The sequence below is a fragment of the Propithecus coquereli genome, unplaced genomic scaffold (assembly GCF_000956105.1).
Source record: "Propithecus coquereli isolate 6110/MARCELLA unplaced genomic scaffold, Pcoq_1.0 Scaffold181, whole genome shotgun sequence".
In the NCBI taxonomy this organism is placed as follows: Eukaryota; Metazoa; Chordata; class Mammalia; order Primates; family Indriidae; genus Propithecus; species Propithecus coquereli.
Window position 1 is genome coordinate 1,278,469 of NW_012142857.1, and position 13,357 is coordinate 1,291,825.

At 39.6% G+C, this 13,357-nt stretch overlaps 1 protein-coding gene across 2 annotated transcripts in view; it reads left to right on the plus strand.

Moving 5' to 3' along the window:
* SETBP1 (SET binding protein 1) overlaps positions 1–12,368 on the plus strand; it is a 363,575-nt gene extending 351,207 nt beyond the window's left edge. For both annotated transcript variants that reach the window (XM_012642646.1, XM_012642645.1), the window contains exon 6: positions 10,640–12,368. In XM_012642646.1, the coding sequence (XP_012498100.1) occupies positions 10,640–11,253 (614 nt within the window). In that variant the 3' untranslated portion in view covers positions 11,254–12,368. The remainder of the gene's footprint in view (positions 1–10,639) is intronic.
* The last annotated feature ends 989 nt before the right edge of the window (positions 12,369–13,357 follow it).

Here is a 13,357-nt window from a genome sequence, read left to right on the forward strand (position 1 = left end):
ACAAAGTGGGACTCAATCAACGTCTGTTGCAAGAATGAATAAGGATGGCTAAGACATGGTCCTGTGCCTTAGGAAAATGCAGTTAAGAGGAGGGATAAATATTGACTAATCCCATAATCATAATATAGGACTAAGCAAAGTGCTGTTAGAGATACGTAAGTAACACAGAAGGGAACAGCTTAATGTTGAAATGAAATTCCATGGATGGCTTTTAGGAAGAAGACTTAATTGGTATTTTAAAGAATAGGTAGGATGTACTAGGATGTAAAGTATTAATAAAAAGCTTTAAGACCGAGTTATAAACCAAATTCCAGTGGACATTTGGAAGCACTGGAACGATGCCTGGTGTTGTTTTGTCTTGTGTCTTTTTTTTCCACACTGGGACAGGAGAGTTGCCTCTGGATAAAAGAAAAATGCAAGACTTTTTTCACTATCCAACATCAGATGCAATATTCTCTCTGACACCTACAGAAATAATAGAGTTGGGCACACACCTGTAGGCTATGCAAAGTTATTATTTCTGTGGCACATCCATCATCTACTAACCAGACAGTTGCAAAAACATGTGAAAGTCTAAAGCAATTGGTATAAATTGCTTATTGTTTTTATGAGGAATACAGGGATACTTTGTCGTGTAAATTGACATTTTTTTCTTAGAAACCCTCAATAAAGAGAAGAATGATAGCATGCATTTGAGTCACTTGAATCCAGCCCAGAAGTAGTTAAGGGACAGGCATTCACTTTGAGAGTATTCAAACCCTTTGAGAATCCCTAAAAATATGGGCACTCTTTGAGAAAACAAAATTAAGATTCAAAAATTTCACAACAGACTAGAATACTGGACTAAAACCAATAAAATTAAACTTTACAGATTTAAATGGAAGGCTTGCATTTAAGCTCAAAAACCAACTCCACATAGCAATGGCCAGTTTTGGTGGCAGTTTATATGAAAGTATTTAAGGGAGTTAATTGAGCCTCCATTTAACAGGAGCCAACAGTGAAATGTTGTTGGAAAAAATAGTAGGCTTTTTTTTTTTTAATGTTGTCTTCATCAGTGTAAGTGCAGTGGTTTGATCATAGAAAATATCAACCCAATTTTTCTGTATTAATCTCTTCATATCTGGAAAATCAGTTCAATTCTAGGCACCAAAATTTAAGATGAGCTTTGACAGGTGATAAAATCTCTGGAGGAGAGCTATCAAAATGGAATATTTTGATTTGGTCTAGAATTCATCTCATAAGAGACATAGACGAAGGATTGGAGGATGTCTTATCTAAAGCAGAGAAAAATTGGAGGTATATGACTTTTTACAGAATTTTATCTATTCAGAAATAAGGGTCCTTTTAAGAAATTAAGAGATTTGTCAGGAGGCCCAGAATTGAGGGGTGATAAGTTAATGCTAGAACCTCATTCTTCTAAGATCCTAGTTAACATGTTTTCTATCAGATTGCCAACAATAAGCCTGAGTATTAAGTAAACAAATGCAGTTATTATAAAGACCAGGAAGAAAACAAAGCATAGATACCTACCATTTTATGTAATTCTTGATGTTCTAGCATGGTCAACAGGATTTATTTTATCTGAGCCTAAATATTAAAAATGTGGCAATTGTCCTAAGATCACGTCTGTTACATGATTCTTTGTTCTTCCCTGTATTTATTTTCAAAATTTAAAAGAGAGAAAGAAAATTTCTTACAATCAGGTAAGAACATGCATGCACAATAATTGGAGTATTATATAAGAGATGGTATTTATGGTTAAGGGTAAAGCTATACCACATTTGAGAGGAAAGAAAAGAAATATAAAGAGCCCTTTGAGAGGGTGCAACCGCCCACGCTGTGTGACCAACTGGCATGCTGTGCGACTCAACAGATGTAGCTTCAAACTTTCTGGTGTTAACTACATTTCTCTCCAGCCTCTCGTGTTGTCTAGTCAGTGTGCTGGGGCTTGGTCTACATTGCAGCAAGCGAAAGCCAAAGTCAATCGAAATAGAGCAGGGCTAAATGGCCCTAGCATTCCTCAGTTTACCAGTGACACCACTTCCAATTAATTCCTTACCAAAAGTTTAGGAAGCAACTTTGACCCTGATAAATATCACCCCCAGAAAAGCTCCCAGACTTAAACAATTCTTGTTGATCCACCATGGGCAAGTCCCTTTTGATGAATATACACAGTGTACCTTACAGGGAACTATAATCTCCTTTTTTACTAGTTCTCTGATCTCTGAGCTTTCTCCCTTTACCCATTTTTCTCAGGCCTGCCAAAGCCTTGATTACCCTCCGGTTCCTTAAGCAACCTGGCAATGTTCTTCCTTGGCTCAGAGCCTCTTTGGAGTGAGATACCACTGTCTACACCTGTCCAAAGTCACAGGTGTTTTCCCCAACCCCCAGGTTCATGAAATAACTGGCATTATTTCCCCATGGTCAGAAAAGTCAAGGACTCTGAATAAAGGATGTCAGCATGGGTCCCATTCTGGGAGCTCTCCATGGACAGGGCACCCTTCTTATTGCCATGGAATCTCATGCAATCCAGTTAAAGGTGTTCTAGGGAATACGAAGATTATTGTTATCCAGGCTTTGGGCTCCAGGAGCTTACAATCTCGAATCCAATCAAAAAAAAAAAAAAAATCCAGCAGGAAATATTAGTCAAGCTTCTACTATGAAAAAGGAACTCTGTTCTTTGTTTTGAGGGGTATGAAGAACAACACATGCTCCCTGTCTTCAAGAATCTTTAATGCTTCCTAGGCTGAGAGCTCATAGAAATTTAAGATTTTCTGGGACTAAATACTAAGTAAGTGAATAAACTCTTCAGAAGTTTTAAAAATGGAAGGAAAACTTTAAAGCAGTGGGCTCCAAATGTTTTGATCATGCAATGGTATCAATGACATAATTTTGAATAGTCTTACCCATTTAAGTACATGTTTAAAATACATACATTTTTTTAAACAGAAACTTCGACAGGATGAGTAAATGATATTCTTAAAATAATTTTAAATTTATTTCATGTATTATTATTAACAAAACAAAATATTTTTGCTGCCATAAAGATTTTATACTAATTTTAATATTTTAATGATGTTTTAAGGAGGACCAAGTGATTGAGTTTGCTTACTTGTTTTAGAAAAATCTTGGTTTTTTAAAACACTTGGGACAAATAATTTCAAGATCTGACTCTTAATTCGACAACAATTGCTGTTAGTAGATGCTGTAGGTTAAAAGGATATTTCACATAGATATAGATTCAAAAAAGAAAGTGCCTTATGGACTGTGCTCAAATCATACTATCATTTTTTTCCATGTTATCTATCAATTAAGCAAGATTTTTGTTGAAACTTGACTTGCAAATCAGAAGACATTGCATTTTTTGAGTTCATAGCTCTGAAACTCTTCATTTGGAAGTTAGCTCTGTTTACAAGATTTTCAAATTTGCACGTTTAAGGGATTGTATAGGCTATAATACATTACTTTCAGCAACAAAATTGCCAAACAGTGGAAATATTTGCAATCGATTTCCAAAAATGCTCTTTCCATAGCATGAGTTTCTTTCTAAAAGCAGTTACTTTCTGTCCCACTTTACCCTAAAGGGACATTAGGTGTTTGGTCTTTTACCAACTGCTAGGTAACCTTACTGACAGCCCACTGACAGCACAAACAGAAAAGGTGAGAACCTTAAGAACCTTTGTCTTTTTGCACAAGAAAATTGCCAAATTTGTCTTTGAAAACGACAACTCTTTTTCTACAGTTTGCTGTGAGATAATCAACAGAACTCTGTGTGGTATATAAAATATTTCATGAATATTCTTCATCTCATTACATAGTATTTTGAATTTTATTTTTTTCTATTTAAAGTCTTGTTTTTCTAAAATTAACCATGTGGGCTGACCTGCTGTAGCATTTAGAATATAGAACATTGACAACACCCTGAAAGCAACAAACTGATGAGATGCCCGCCAGCCCCTTAAATGCATGTGGCCTCTCCTTCTCCTTGGAACGTCGTGCCCAGGTGTGACAAGTGACGCATCATCTGACGGGCAGCCCAAGTAAGGGCATCACTGTTGTTCTATATATTAAGCATTAGAATGCTTAATTTAGTCCTTATTTTTTAGATAAAATATAAATAATAGAAATATAAATTATTAATATGTTCTTCCTGCAACCCCATAAATAATCTTACTTCCTCCTGGGGGAATGTACACCCCACTCCCACTTGGGAAGCTGTGGGTTTAATTTGAAGGGACAGAGAGGAGGGTGAACAGTGTGGGCAAGGTTTGCAGAGGAGGAGAGTGCTGGACAAGTTTCTAAATCCAGCACTATTAATCAGAAGATCTAGGGAGACACCCTGGTTCACTTTCTGTTTGGTGGCCTTTCCCGTTTCAGAGATCACATGCATAAACCTGCTTACACCTACACAACCCACTGCTTCACCTGGGCATCAGCCAGTCTGCCCAACTCCCCTCCTACCTTGTCCCAGGGAAAAACGTGAAATAGGAAAAGAACAAAGACCAGAGTCCCCCAAGCCATTGCAGAGAGTTCTTTCACAATAAACCTCTCAGAGGAAACTGTTGTTTGAACAGTCAAGTGGTTACTATGCTTCAAACAAGCTAGTCACAGTTTCAAAGAAACCCCGAAGTATACTAAGATGACATTAATAAGAGAATGGAAACACCTTCATATCATAACAAGGCCCCAACATCTGCTAACTCTTAATTCTAAATTACTGCTTTAAACTTAGAGAGCAGGCCTTAGCACTTGTGTTGATAACCAGCAGCTACTCAGATGCCCCCTACCTTGTAGGGGCAACTTGCCATCTTTTTCAAAAGAGCTTTTAAGACCAGGACTATAGAAAGTTAATTTAAATTCTAAGAATGGAGGAAGAAAGTTTGCATGCCAAGGCAGGTTGCCTCATACTTCCCATTAAAAAATAAAAAGCAGCATTAAAAAAATAAAGAACCATTATCAAGTAAAGTAGAAGTACAAAGTAAAAAAAAAAAAAACACCCTGTACAATTTACATTGGAGAACATGAGACAATTGAATTCCCTTATATTTGCTGACCCCATAGCATGCACCAGATCACGTGTGAAGTGGCTTGTGCTGGGAACACTAAAATTAGAGAAAAGATGTGGCCTTTGCCTTCAAAGAATCTTATAGCATGTATGAGCACACAAAGCAATTCACACTGCAGCTCTGCCTCAGTAGAGGCAGATGGTGTTCCAGCCCTATCCACCCTGAATGCAGCTTAACTGAACCCTGAAATGCAGTCAGTTCAGCCTTCTGCAGCATCTCCCCACCTCCCCTTAGGAACATTCAAATGGCAAGAAAAACTCTTAAGGAGTCTAGAGATAATTTTGCCTCCCTCCCTAACCCACCCAATGCTTTCATGTAAAACTAGATGTGTCTTGCACATGGGCAAAGTACAATCTACAAACATGAGTGCCTATTTCTTGGGAACCTTCCATATAACTAAGCCTTGTTAGCCCTTGTCTTGGCTCATGGCGCCTGTGCTACATCTATAAAGTTTGCGTACAAAAAGCACTGCTAAGCCCATTCTTCAATTATCATAAAAGACGTGACAAAATCAACAGAATGCTGATGAGCCAACCCTCTGATAATGGGAGTGAAAAGATAGAAAATCTAGATCTGGACCCAAACCAGCTCAATCATTTGCATGGCAATTTTAAATACAGACGGGGTCTAAAAAGATAATTTGTATTGCAGAGTTATGAAGAAATGAATTTGCATTTTGCCTGGGCCACTCATAATTATTCTTAAAAAACTAACAAAGAGCAGGCAAGCTATAGGACAATTATAGGAAGGAGAGCAAATATGGAATCAATCTTGCAGCAAGAGCCCAGAAATTACTGTCCAATAATGAAACAATTTGAAGAGAGAAAAATCTGTAAACATTTAGAGGGACAGTGAAATCATAAGCAATAAGGAGAAAGATTTGTGAATATCAAACCTTGCCAAGTCCACGGTCCTCCTCCCTCCACACTAGGATTTCAGAATTATTAGGTGAAATAAATGTTTTAGAAAGCCACCCCACATTTGGGGGAGGCAATTGATAATGAGCATAGGAAAGAATTATAGCAATATTTAAATCTGGAAGGGAACTTTGAGAGCAGCTGGTTCAGCCATCCAACATAACAGATGAGGATAAAGAGACCCAGAGGGGCTAAGGATTCATCCCAGTCCACCTTCCTTTCCCACCCCCCGTGCAGAGTCCATTCTGCTACGCTATACTCTGCTGTTGTTCACACGCAGGGATGATGAAGCTGAACTTAAAGTCTGGATAATAAACATAAGGACAAAATAAAATTCAGATGTTTAGTAGATGAGAAAAACCTTAAAGATTATCATGTACAAAAGAAAGAGGGATACTAAGTCATGACACTTTCTGACATCAACAGAGGTTGGCTTATGACCTGTATTTATGCAACTGGTTGCAGCATAAAACAGAGAATGCATTTGTTCTCCCATGTCATTAAGCCAGGAGAGCAGCTATCAACGTGAGCCTTCTAGGGATATGGTGGGTGCATGCCCTTCACTGAGAACATCCTTTATCCTTCCAAAATTATTTGGTGAAATAGAGCCTCGAGAGATGAAAAACAGAGAACTCTCCAGTCCTAAGATTCTAAGATGTTTTATTACCACTTACTGATAATTTTTTAACCTTGCATTATGGAAAATGTCAAACATATACCAAAGCAGGCAGAACAGCATTAATAAACCTCATGTAACCATCAACATCAACTTCAACAATATCAGCTCACAGCTGATCTTGTTTCAGCAATATCTTCACCTGTTTCTTCCCTTCCTTAGTATTTTGAAACCAATCCCAGAGATATCATATGATTTCATCTATAAATATCTTACTATGCATTTCTAAAAGATAAGTACTCAAAAAGATCACAATGCAATTATTACATCTATGAAAATTAACTATAATCATATAATATTATGCAATGCCCAGTGTTCAAATTTTCATGGATTTCATGATCTCCTTTACAGTTTGTTTAAATTGACATCCAAATAAGGTCATTTTATGTCCAGTCTTTTTAAATTTGGTTTCTCCCTCCCCTGCCCTGCAATTTATTTGTTGAAGACACCAAGCTGTTTGTCTAGAGTTTCCCACAGTCTACATTTTACTGAATGAATCCCTATGTGTCCTGTGTCCTCTCTATTTCGAGGTGGTTAAGTCTAGAGCTGTGCTGCCCCGTGTGTGGTAGCCACTAGCCACATGTGGTTGTTTATTAAAATTAAATGAACGTAAGAATTCAGTTTCCCAAGTCACGCTGGCCACACTTCAAGTGCTCAGCCGCTACATGTGGCTAGTAGCTAGCCTACGGGTCAGCCCAGATGAGAATATTGCCACCATTGCAGGAAAATTCTGTTGGACAGCTCTACTTCAGAGGTTTAACATAGTTCTATGAGGCCACTTGGGAGGCAAGTAGATGTTGAAATCTCACGCACCAAGTCTTTCGCCCATAGTTGATCCCCATCCGGTATTCACTTTCAACCTCCACAACTGGACGTGGAAGATGAAATAAAAATCCAAGCATCTATATGTTTCTCAATTTACATAAGTGGTGTACTTACAATACTTTCATGATTTCCTGTTTTACTCAACTTTTTTTTAAGATTTAACCATGTTGATATATTTATATGTAGTTTATACATTTAATAAACATATAATATTCCATTGTTCAGCGTATCATAGTTGATTCATTACCCTCTTAATTAACATTTAGATTGTTTTTCAATTTCTGTAGCATACACTGAGCTTCAAGGAACATCCTTGCATGACTTTTGCCTCCTATTAACAAATGAGTAAAGGAGGCAATCTTGCCATGGGATTGCTGGGGCGTTGAACATGGACACCTTCAACCCTAGCAGTTGCCCAGTTGTTCTCCAAAGTGATTATTCCAATTTGCACTCCCACCAACAATGTGCAAGTGTTCCCAGTTCCTTACGTCATTACTAACATTAGGGAGATTTTCACCCTTATGAGTTCACATATATGCAATAAAAGTATAAATACAAGCATAAAAATGTAAGGGTAGGGAATGGAGTGGGAACAATGACTTAGCTCAATCTACCATATTTTCTTCCTTAAAAGAAAAAAAAGCAAATATGACAAAAAGTTAGCATTTGTTAAGTGGGTGCAAGGAAGTTAGTTATGTCATTCTTGGTACTGTTTAGTGAGTTTACACTATCAGAATTTTTATTTCATCATCATTTTTAATACAAGAACTTAATAAAAAATTATACAGCATATAACAAATTTTTGAATATAGGATTATTGACTAGGTGTTTGTTTATTTTTTGATTTTGCTTTTCGTGAGGTTTGGTTTTTTTGGGGGGGTTTGTTTTGTTTTATTTTTTGCATTTCACTCTAAAAAGAAAACACTTAAGAGAGACAATCCATTGGATATGTTAATATTTGCCCCAAACAACCTACAGCTCATTGAGTATTTCAATCAAGCTTTATTCAGTCAAATACAGGATTGCCAACTAATTGATTTACTTTATACTTGCATGCTATACTATATGTCAGCAAAATGATTTACTTTATAGTTGTATACTATAGTATATATCGCATAGCATTTTCTTCTTCTGTGGATGATACAAACTAAAGAGAGGATAAACTGCAAATGGAAACTGTGCTTGAAATAATGCCAGTTTTGTGGAATATTTCTGACTAGTTTCCATTTACTCATGAACTATGTGGACAAGGTAAATTACTTGTCTCTGACACGAGAGCCTGCTAACTCAGTGTCACTGTATTTTCAATGGTGGTTTTAAAAATCCGAACTAGAACTCTTTCAGAGAATATGACTACAAGACAGCTATGATTAGTTTCATTTGTCAGTCCAGAAACAATTCGTAAGTCCCTTTTATAAGTGAGGCACCCTGCTAGGCCCTGTGAGTGACACAGAGAACAAACAAGAATTGGTTCCTGCATCTGAGAACTTACAATCAGGCAACCTTTTTCTTTTACAAAACTAACTACAAAAATTTTATTTTTATGGTCAGGAGCTCACTCTGGTTGGTTTTTTTTTTTTTTTTTTTCTGTATTTTGATCTTTATAACTTATTTGAAAAAGTCGTTCAGTAGGTATTCATTGCTCAGTCAGTCTTACTGACCTTTGGCCAAAAGCAGTAGCATTTTGACCTGGCCCACAGGACTCAGCCCTTCTCACTCCATGAAGCCAGCATTGTAAATAACTTCAAATAAAACCCTCCTGGCAGTCTGTGATGGGCACAGCATGAGGGAGAAGTGGGGCAAAGCAGAGGAAAGAATGAAGCGGGGGTACCCAGGAAAAAATGAGAATGGTATCCATGTTTTCAACATATTTTTCTGCTTTCCCTTAAGATACGAATATTTATTCTGCTTCTCTACTAGTAGGTGAAAAAAACCATGAAAGGGCAGAGCAAATCAAGATGCTAAAGCAGAACACATTCCCCTCTATGCCTAGGTCTTCTGTGTGGGCTTCTTTGGGGTAGAACATGTAGGGTAAATCACAGCAGCATAGAACGCAGTGAGGGCACACTTCTTAAGTTTATAAATGGCCAGAGGGAGTGGCCACCGTGAAGGTGGGGACGTGGAATCTGTGCTAGTGTGCGTGTACACACAGGTATGTACACATGCGCCTGCTCATAAACAACACAAGGAGAAAGAATGATCTGAAGGAGGAATGGTTGCCTATGTCTTGAAGCCATTCACACTTTATGGTGTCTGAACTTCAAAACCAAGCAGTTCTGAAGGCTATTTAGTGGCGGCAGTACAGGACTTCCTGAGACGAGAAGTTCGGCTCATAAAATAGAGACGCATCTGGCCACCAGGACATGAAAAGAAATTTTTGCAAACAACAGCCCGGTAGGGGGAGTGTAATTGATTCAGAAACACCTGGCTGATATTTCCCTTGAGGGTCCCAGCAGATGAACTGGGTAAGAAGGACTTGGTTAATTGGACACCACCAGGCAACTTGACAAGTCCAGAACATCGGGGAGAAAAAATGTAGAGAGACAGTGCCACGCCAACTAGAGTATTCCAGGAAATATTCCTCCCTCTGTCAGTGGAGGAGGGGTAGGAATGAAATAGTTCAGTTACACAAGGCATCTCTTCTATGAGGTTGATAGTACATCTGGTTTATCCCAATTGCTTGACACGGAGAACTGCATGCGTTTTTATTCATCCAACGTCTACAAAAAAAGAGAAAATATAATCTAATGCTAAGTTGAAGAGGATCAAATGTTAAAGGGCTGAATTAAAAAAAGTAAATTCTTAATAAGAAAAATAATGGGAAAATTTATATTGTGATTCTGCCGTTGACTCCGCAGCTCCAAGGCAGGTCACATCAACAGCATAAGCCTCAGTTTCCACATCTTAAAAATGGGAACAACAGTATTCCACATACTTTGCACCCATAATAGATATCTGACCGATGTTTATTTTTATTATTTTTAATTTTAATAAATAAGCAAAAGAAAGAATAAATACTGGGTACACAGTTACATCCATAGCACTAATTGTCCGTCATCTTTATAGCCAAATATAATGCTAGGTGTCAGGGAAAACGCTAGGTGTGAGGCAGCTTGCGTCCTGTGCTCAATTTCTATTTTCTTCCCCTCCTGCAGCCAGCTCCTCCCTGAAGAAGAGATTCAAGCGGCGGGAGATCGAAGCCATCCAGTGCGAAGTGCGGAAGATGTGCAACTACACCAAGATTCTGTCCACCAAGAAGAATCTGGACCACGTGAACAAGATCCTGAAGGCCAAGCGGCTGCAGAGACAATCAAAGACAGGCAACAACTTCGTCAAGAAGAGGCGGGGGCGTCCCCGCAAGCAGCCGACCCAGTTCGATGAGGACTCCAGAGACCAAATGCCGGTGCTGGAAAAATGCATCGACCTGCCCAGCAAAAGGGGCCAGAAGCCCAGCCTGAGCCCGCTCGTGCTGGAGCCCGCCGCCAGCCAAGACGCCATCATGGCCACCATCGAAGCCGTCATCCACATGGCCCGCGAGGCGCCGCCGCTGCCCCCGCCGCCGCCGCCGCCCCTCCCGCCGCCGCCGCCCCTCCCGCCGCCGCCGCCGCCCCCGCCCCCGCCTCTGCCCAAGGCCCCGCGAGGCGGGAAGAGGAAACACAAACCCCAGCCTCCCGCCCAGCCCCCGCAGCAGCCCCTTCCCCAGGAAGAGGAGGTGAAAGCCAAAAGGCAGAGGAAATCCCGAGGGAGCGAGAGCGATGTCCTTCCCTAGGGTGGGTCTGGGCGTCTGCACCTGGGGCTGGGGGAACTGACACCTTGGAAGTGCAGAGAGCCGGGGTGGGGGCGGAACCCCCGCTGCAGGGACACCGATGCCCTTCTCTCCAGAAGTGGGCGGGGCAGAACCGGGCCAGATGACCGGCGCTGAGCCATCAGGAGCTCTTGGGAAAGGAAAGCAGCGGGGGGGCGCCTTCAAAAGAAGCTTGTCTGTGCTTTACAGCAGTTCCCGACCAAGTGTGGCTAGATCCTTTACAGACGAGAGGGAACCCCATCCAGGAGGGGGAAGCTGGTGGTGCTCTCTGACGGCCACCTGACCTTTCACAGCCAAGGTGCGCCCTCGATTCTGATTTCATTTGATGGCCAGGAAAATCGAAAGGGAAACACCCTCAATTAGGAAACATTCCAAGGGGAGAAAAGTTGCAAATTGCTCAACTGGCATTGCTATAACCCACCTCCATTTAATTGGTTTTAATTTATTTCGGTTTTCAAGCTCTGTTAGGCTTTGAGGTACCAACATCATCTTCAGGTGACCTGAATCTCTCCCTTAACAGTTCAATTTCTCAGATGGAATTGTGTGATCAGAAGGTAGAATTCTAGTGACAGGCGACCTTAGACTTGCATTCACGTTCTTCTGTCTGCCTCCTCTGTCGCACATACACTGACTTTTAGCATCGTCTATTCCTATTTTTCCTTTGCCCATTGTACTTCCATATACCTTTTCATTAACTTACTTGCTGCCTTCTTCTTCTTGGTACACATCTAAATAGCGTAACCCTTACCTGTGCTGTAAAGTTCACCTTTGGCATGCCGTCCCAAGAACCTGGCTTTGAATCCCAATCATTATGAAACATAATCAGTATTGATAGAGCCTTTTTAATAAGTAACTCAGAGCAGCCAAGGATATGTTGACCCAGGTGTCAACCACGTTATTTTTATACTTAAAACATATCATCAGAGCATAGGCAGAATAAAATGATTTTAATATCCCACAGCAAATGGAATAACTGACAAATTGCCAAAAACTGAAATTCTAGACCCACCAGAAAGAAAAGTGTCTTGCAATGCCTTGGTACCTGATCTCTTTCATACAAATAATTGTCCTAAGTTGTTGAAAAAAGGAAACAAAAAGACAATATAAGAAGTCCATTATCTCTTGATGATTATTTCTTAAAAGCAAATGGGAGTAAGTGTTCTTATCTGGAAAAAAAAAAAAAGAAAAGGAAATGCTCAAAGGGTATCACCACTCCAATTATATCAAGCCACCTTGGACAAAGTATCCAAATTGTGGTTGCCTTAATAAACTAAAACATTTTTGTACATAATGTAATTATAAATCTATCAGTCTGCATGGATGCAAACTGTGTGTGACAAATCGTCTTTTAAATGGTCAATTTCAACTGTACATTTCTCATCCAAGTTGTACTCTAGCCATTGGTTTAGCGTGGACAGATATTCCATTTCTATTATCCATTTCCACAGCCCAAGTAAAATATGTTAAGAAGACTCAAAATGAATAATGAAGATATTCCATTTTCGTAGATGTTTTCTAAAAGTCAGATGTGAAAATTTCAAATAAGTATTTTCAATTTCCTCCCTCACTCCTCCTCTTTCCTTGCCCAAGACATCAAACACCTGGCCTGGTAGATTATAAAAAGAGAGACACTGACAGAGAGAATTAAATTTTCTAATGGGAATTAGAATATCTGGTTTACCTCCAAATTAAGTTTCTTTACAGGAAGTTGGGACCAGCTGGAAATTGTATTATCACTTCAGAACACAGTATTTTTCCTGAGAGAGAGAGAGAGAGATGGATTTTTGTTGGCAACATAAGAGAGTAAGTGATGGGGTATCTATGGGAGTTAATTTTAAAATCCCAAGTTAATATGCTTGCAAGCATCACTGCTCTGTCGCGGCACCAACAGTTGGTTGAAATTACCCACATGGTCATCCTATTGTGCACTGTCACCATGGACTTCACATCATTTGCTGCCCACTAGGTCAGTTGCATTTAATCCTAGCAATATGTAGGTTTAAAGGACTTCATTCCCCTGTACTTTAAAGCTTATATTCTAGACACTCACTTTGTGACCTGGGTTGAC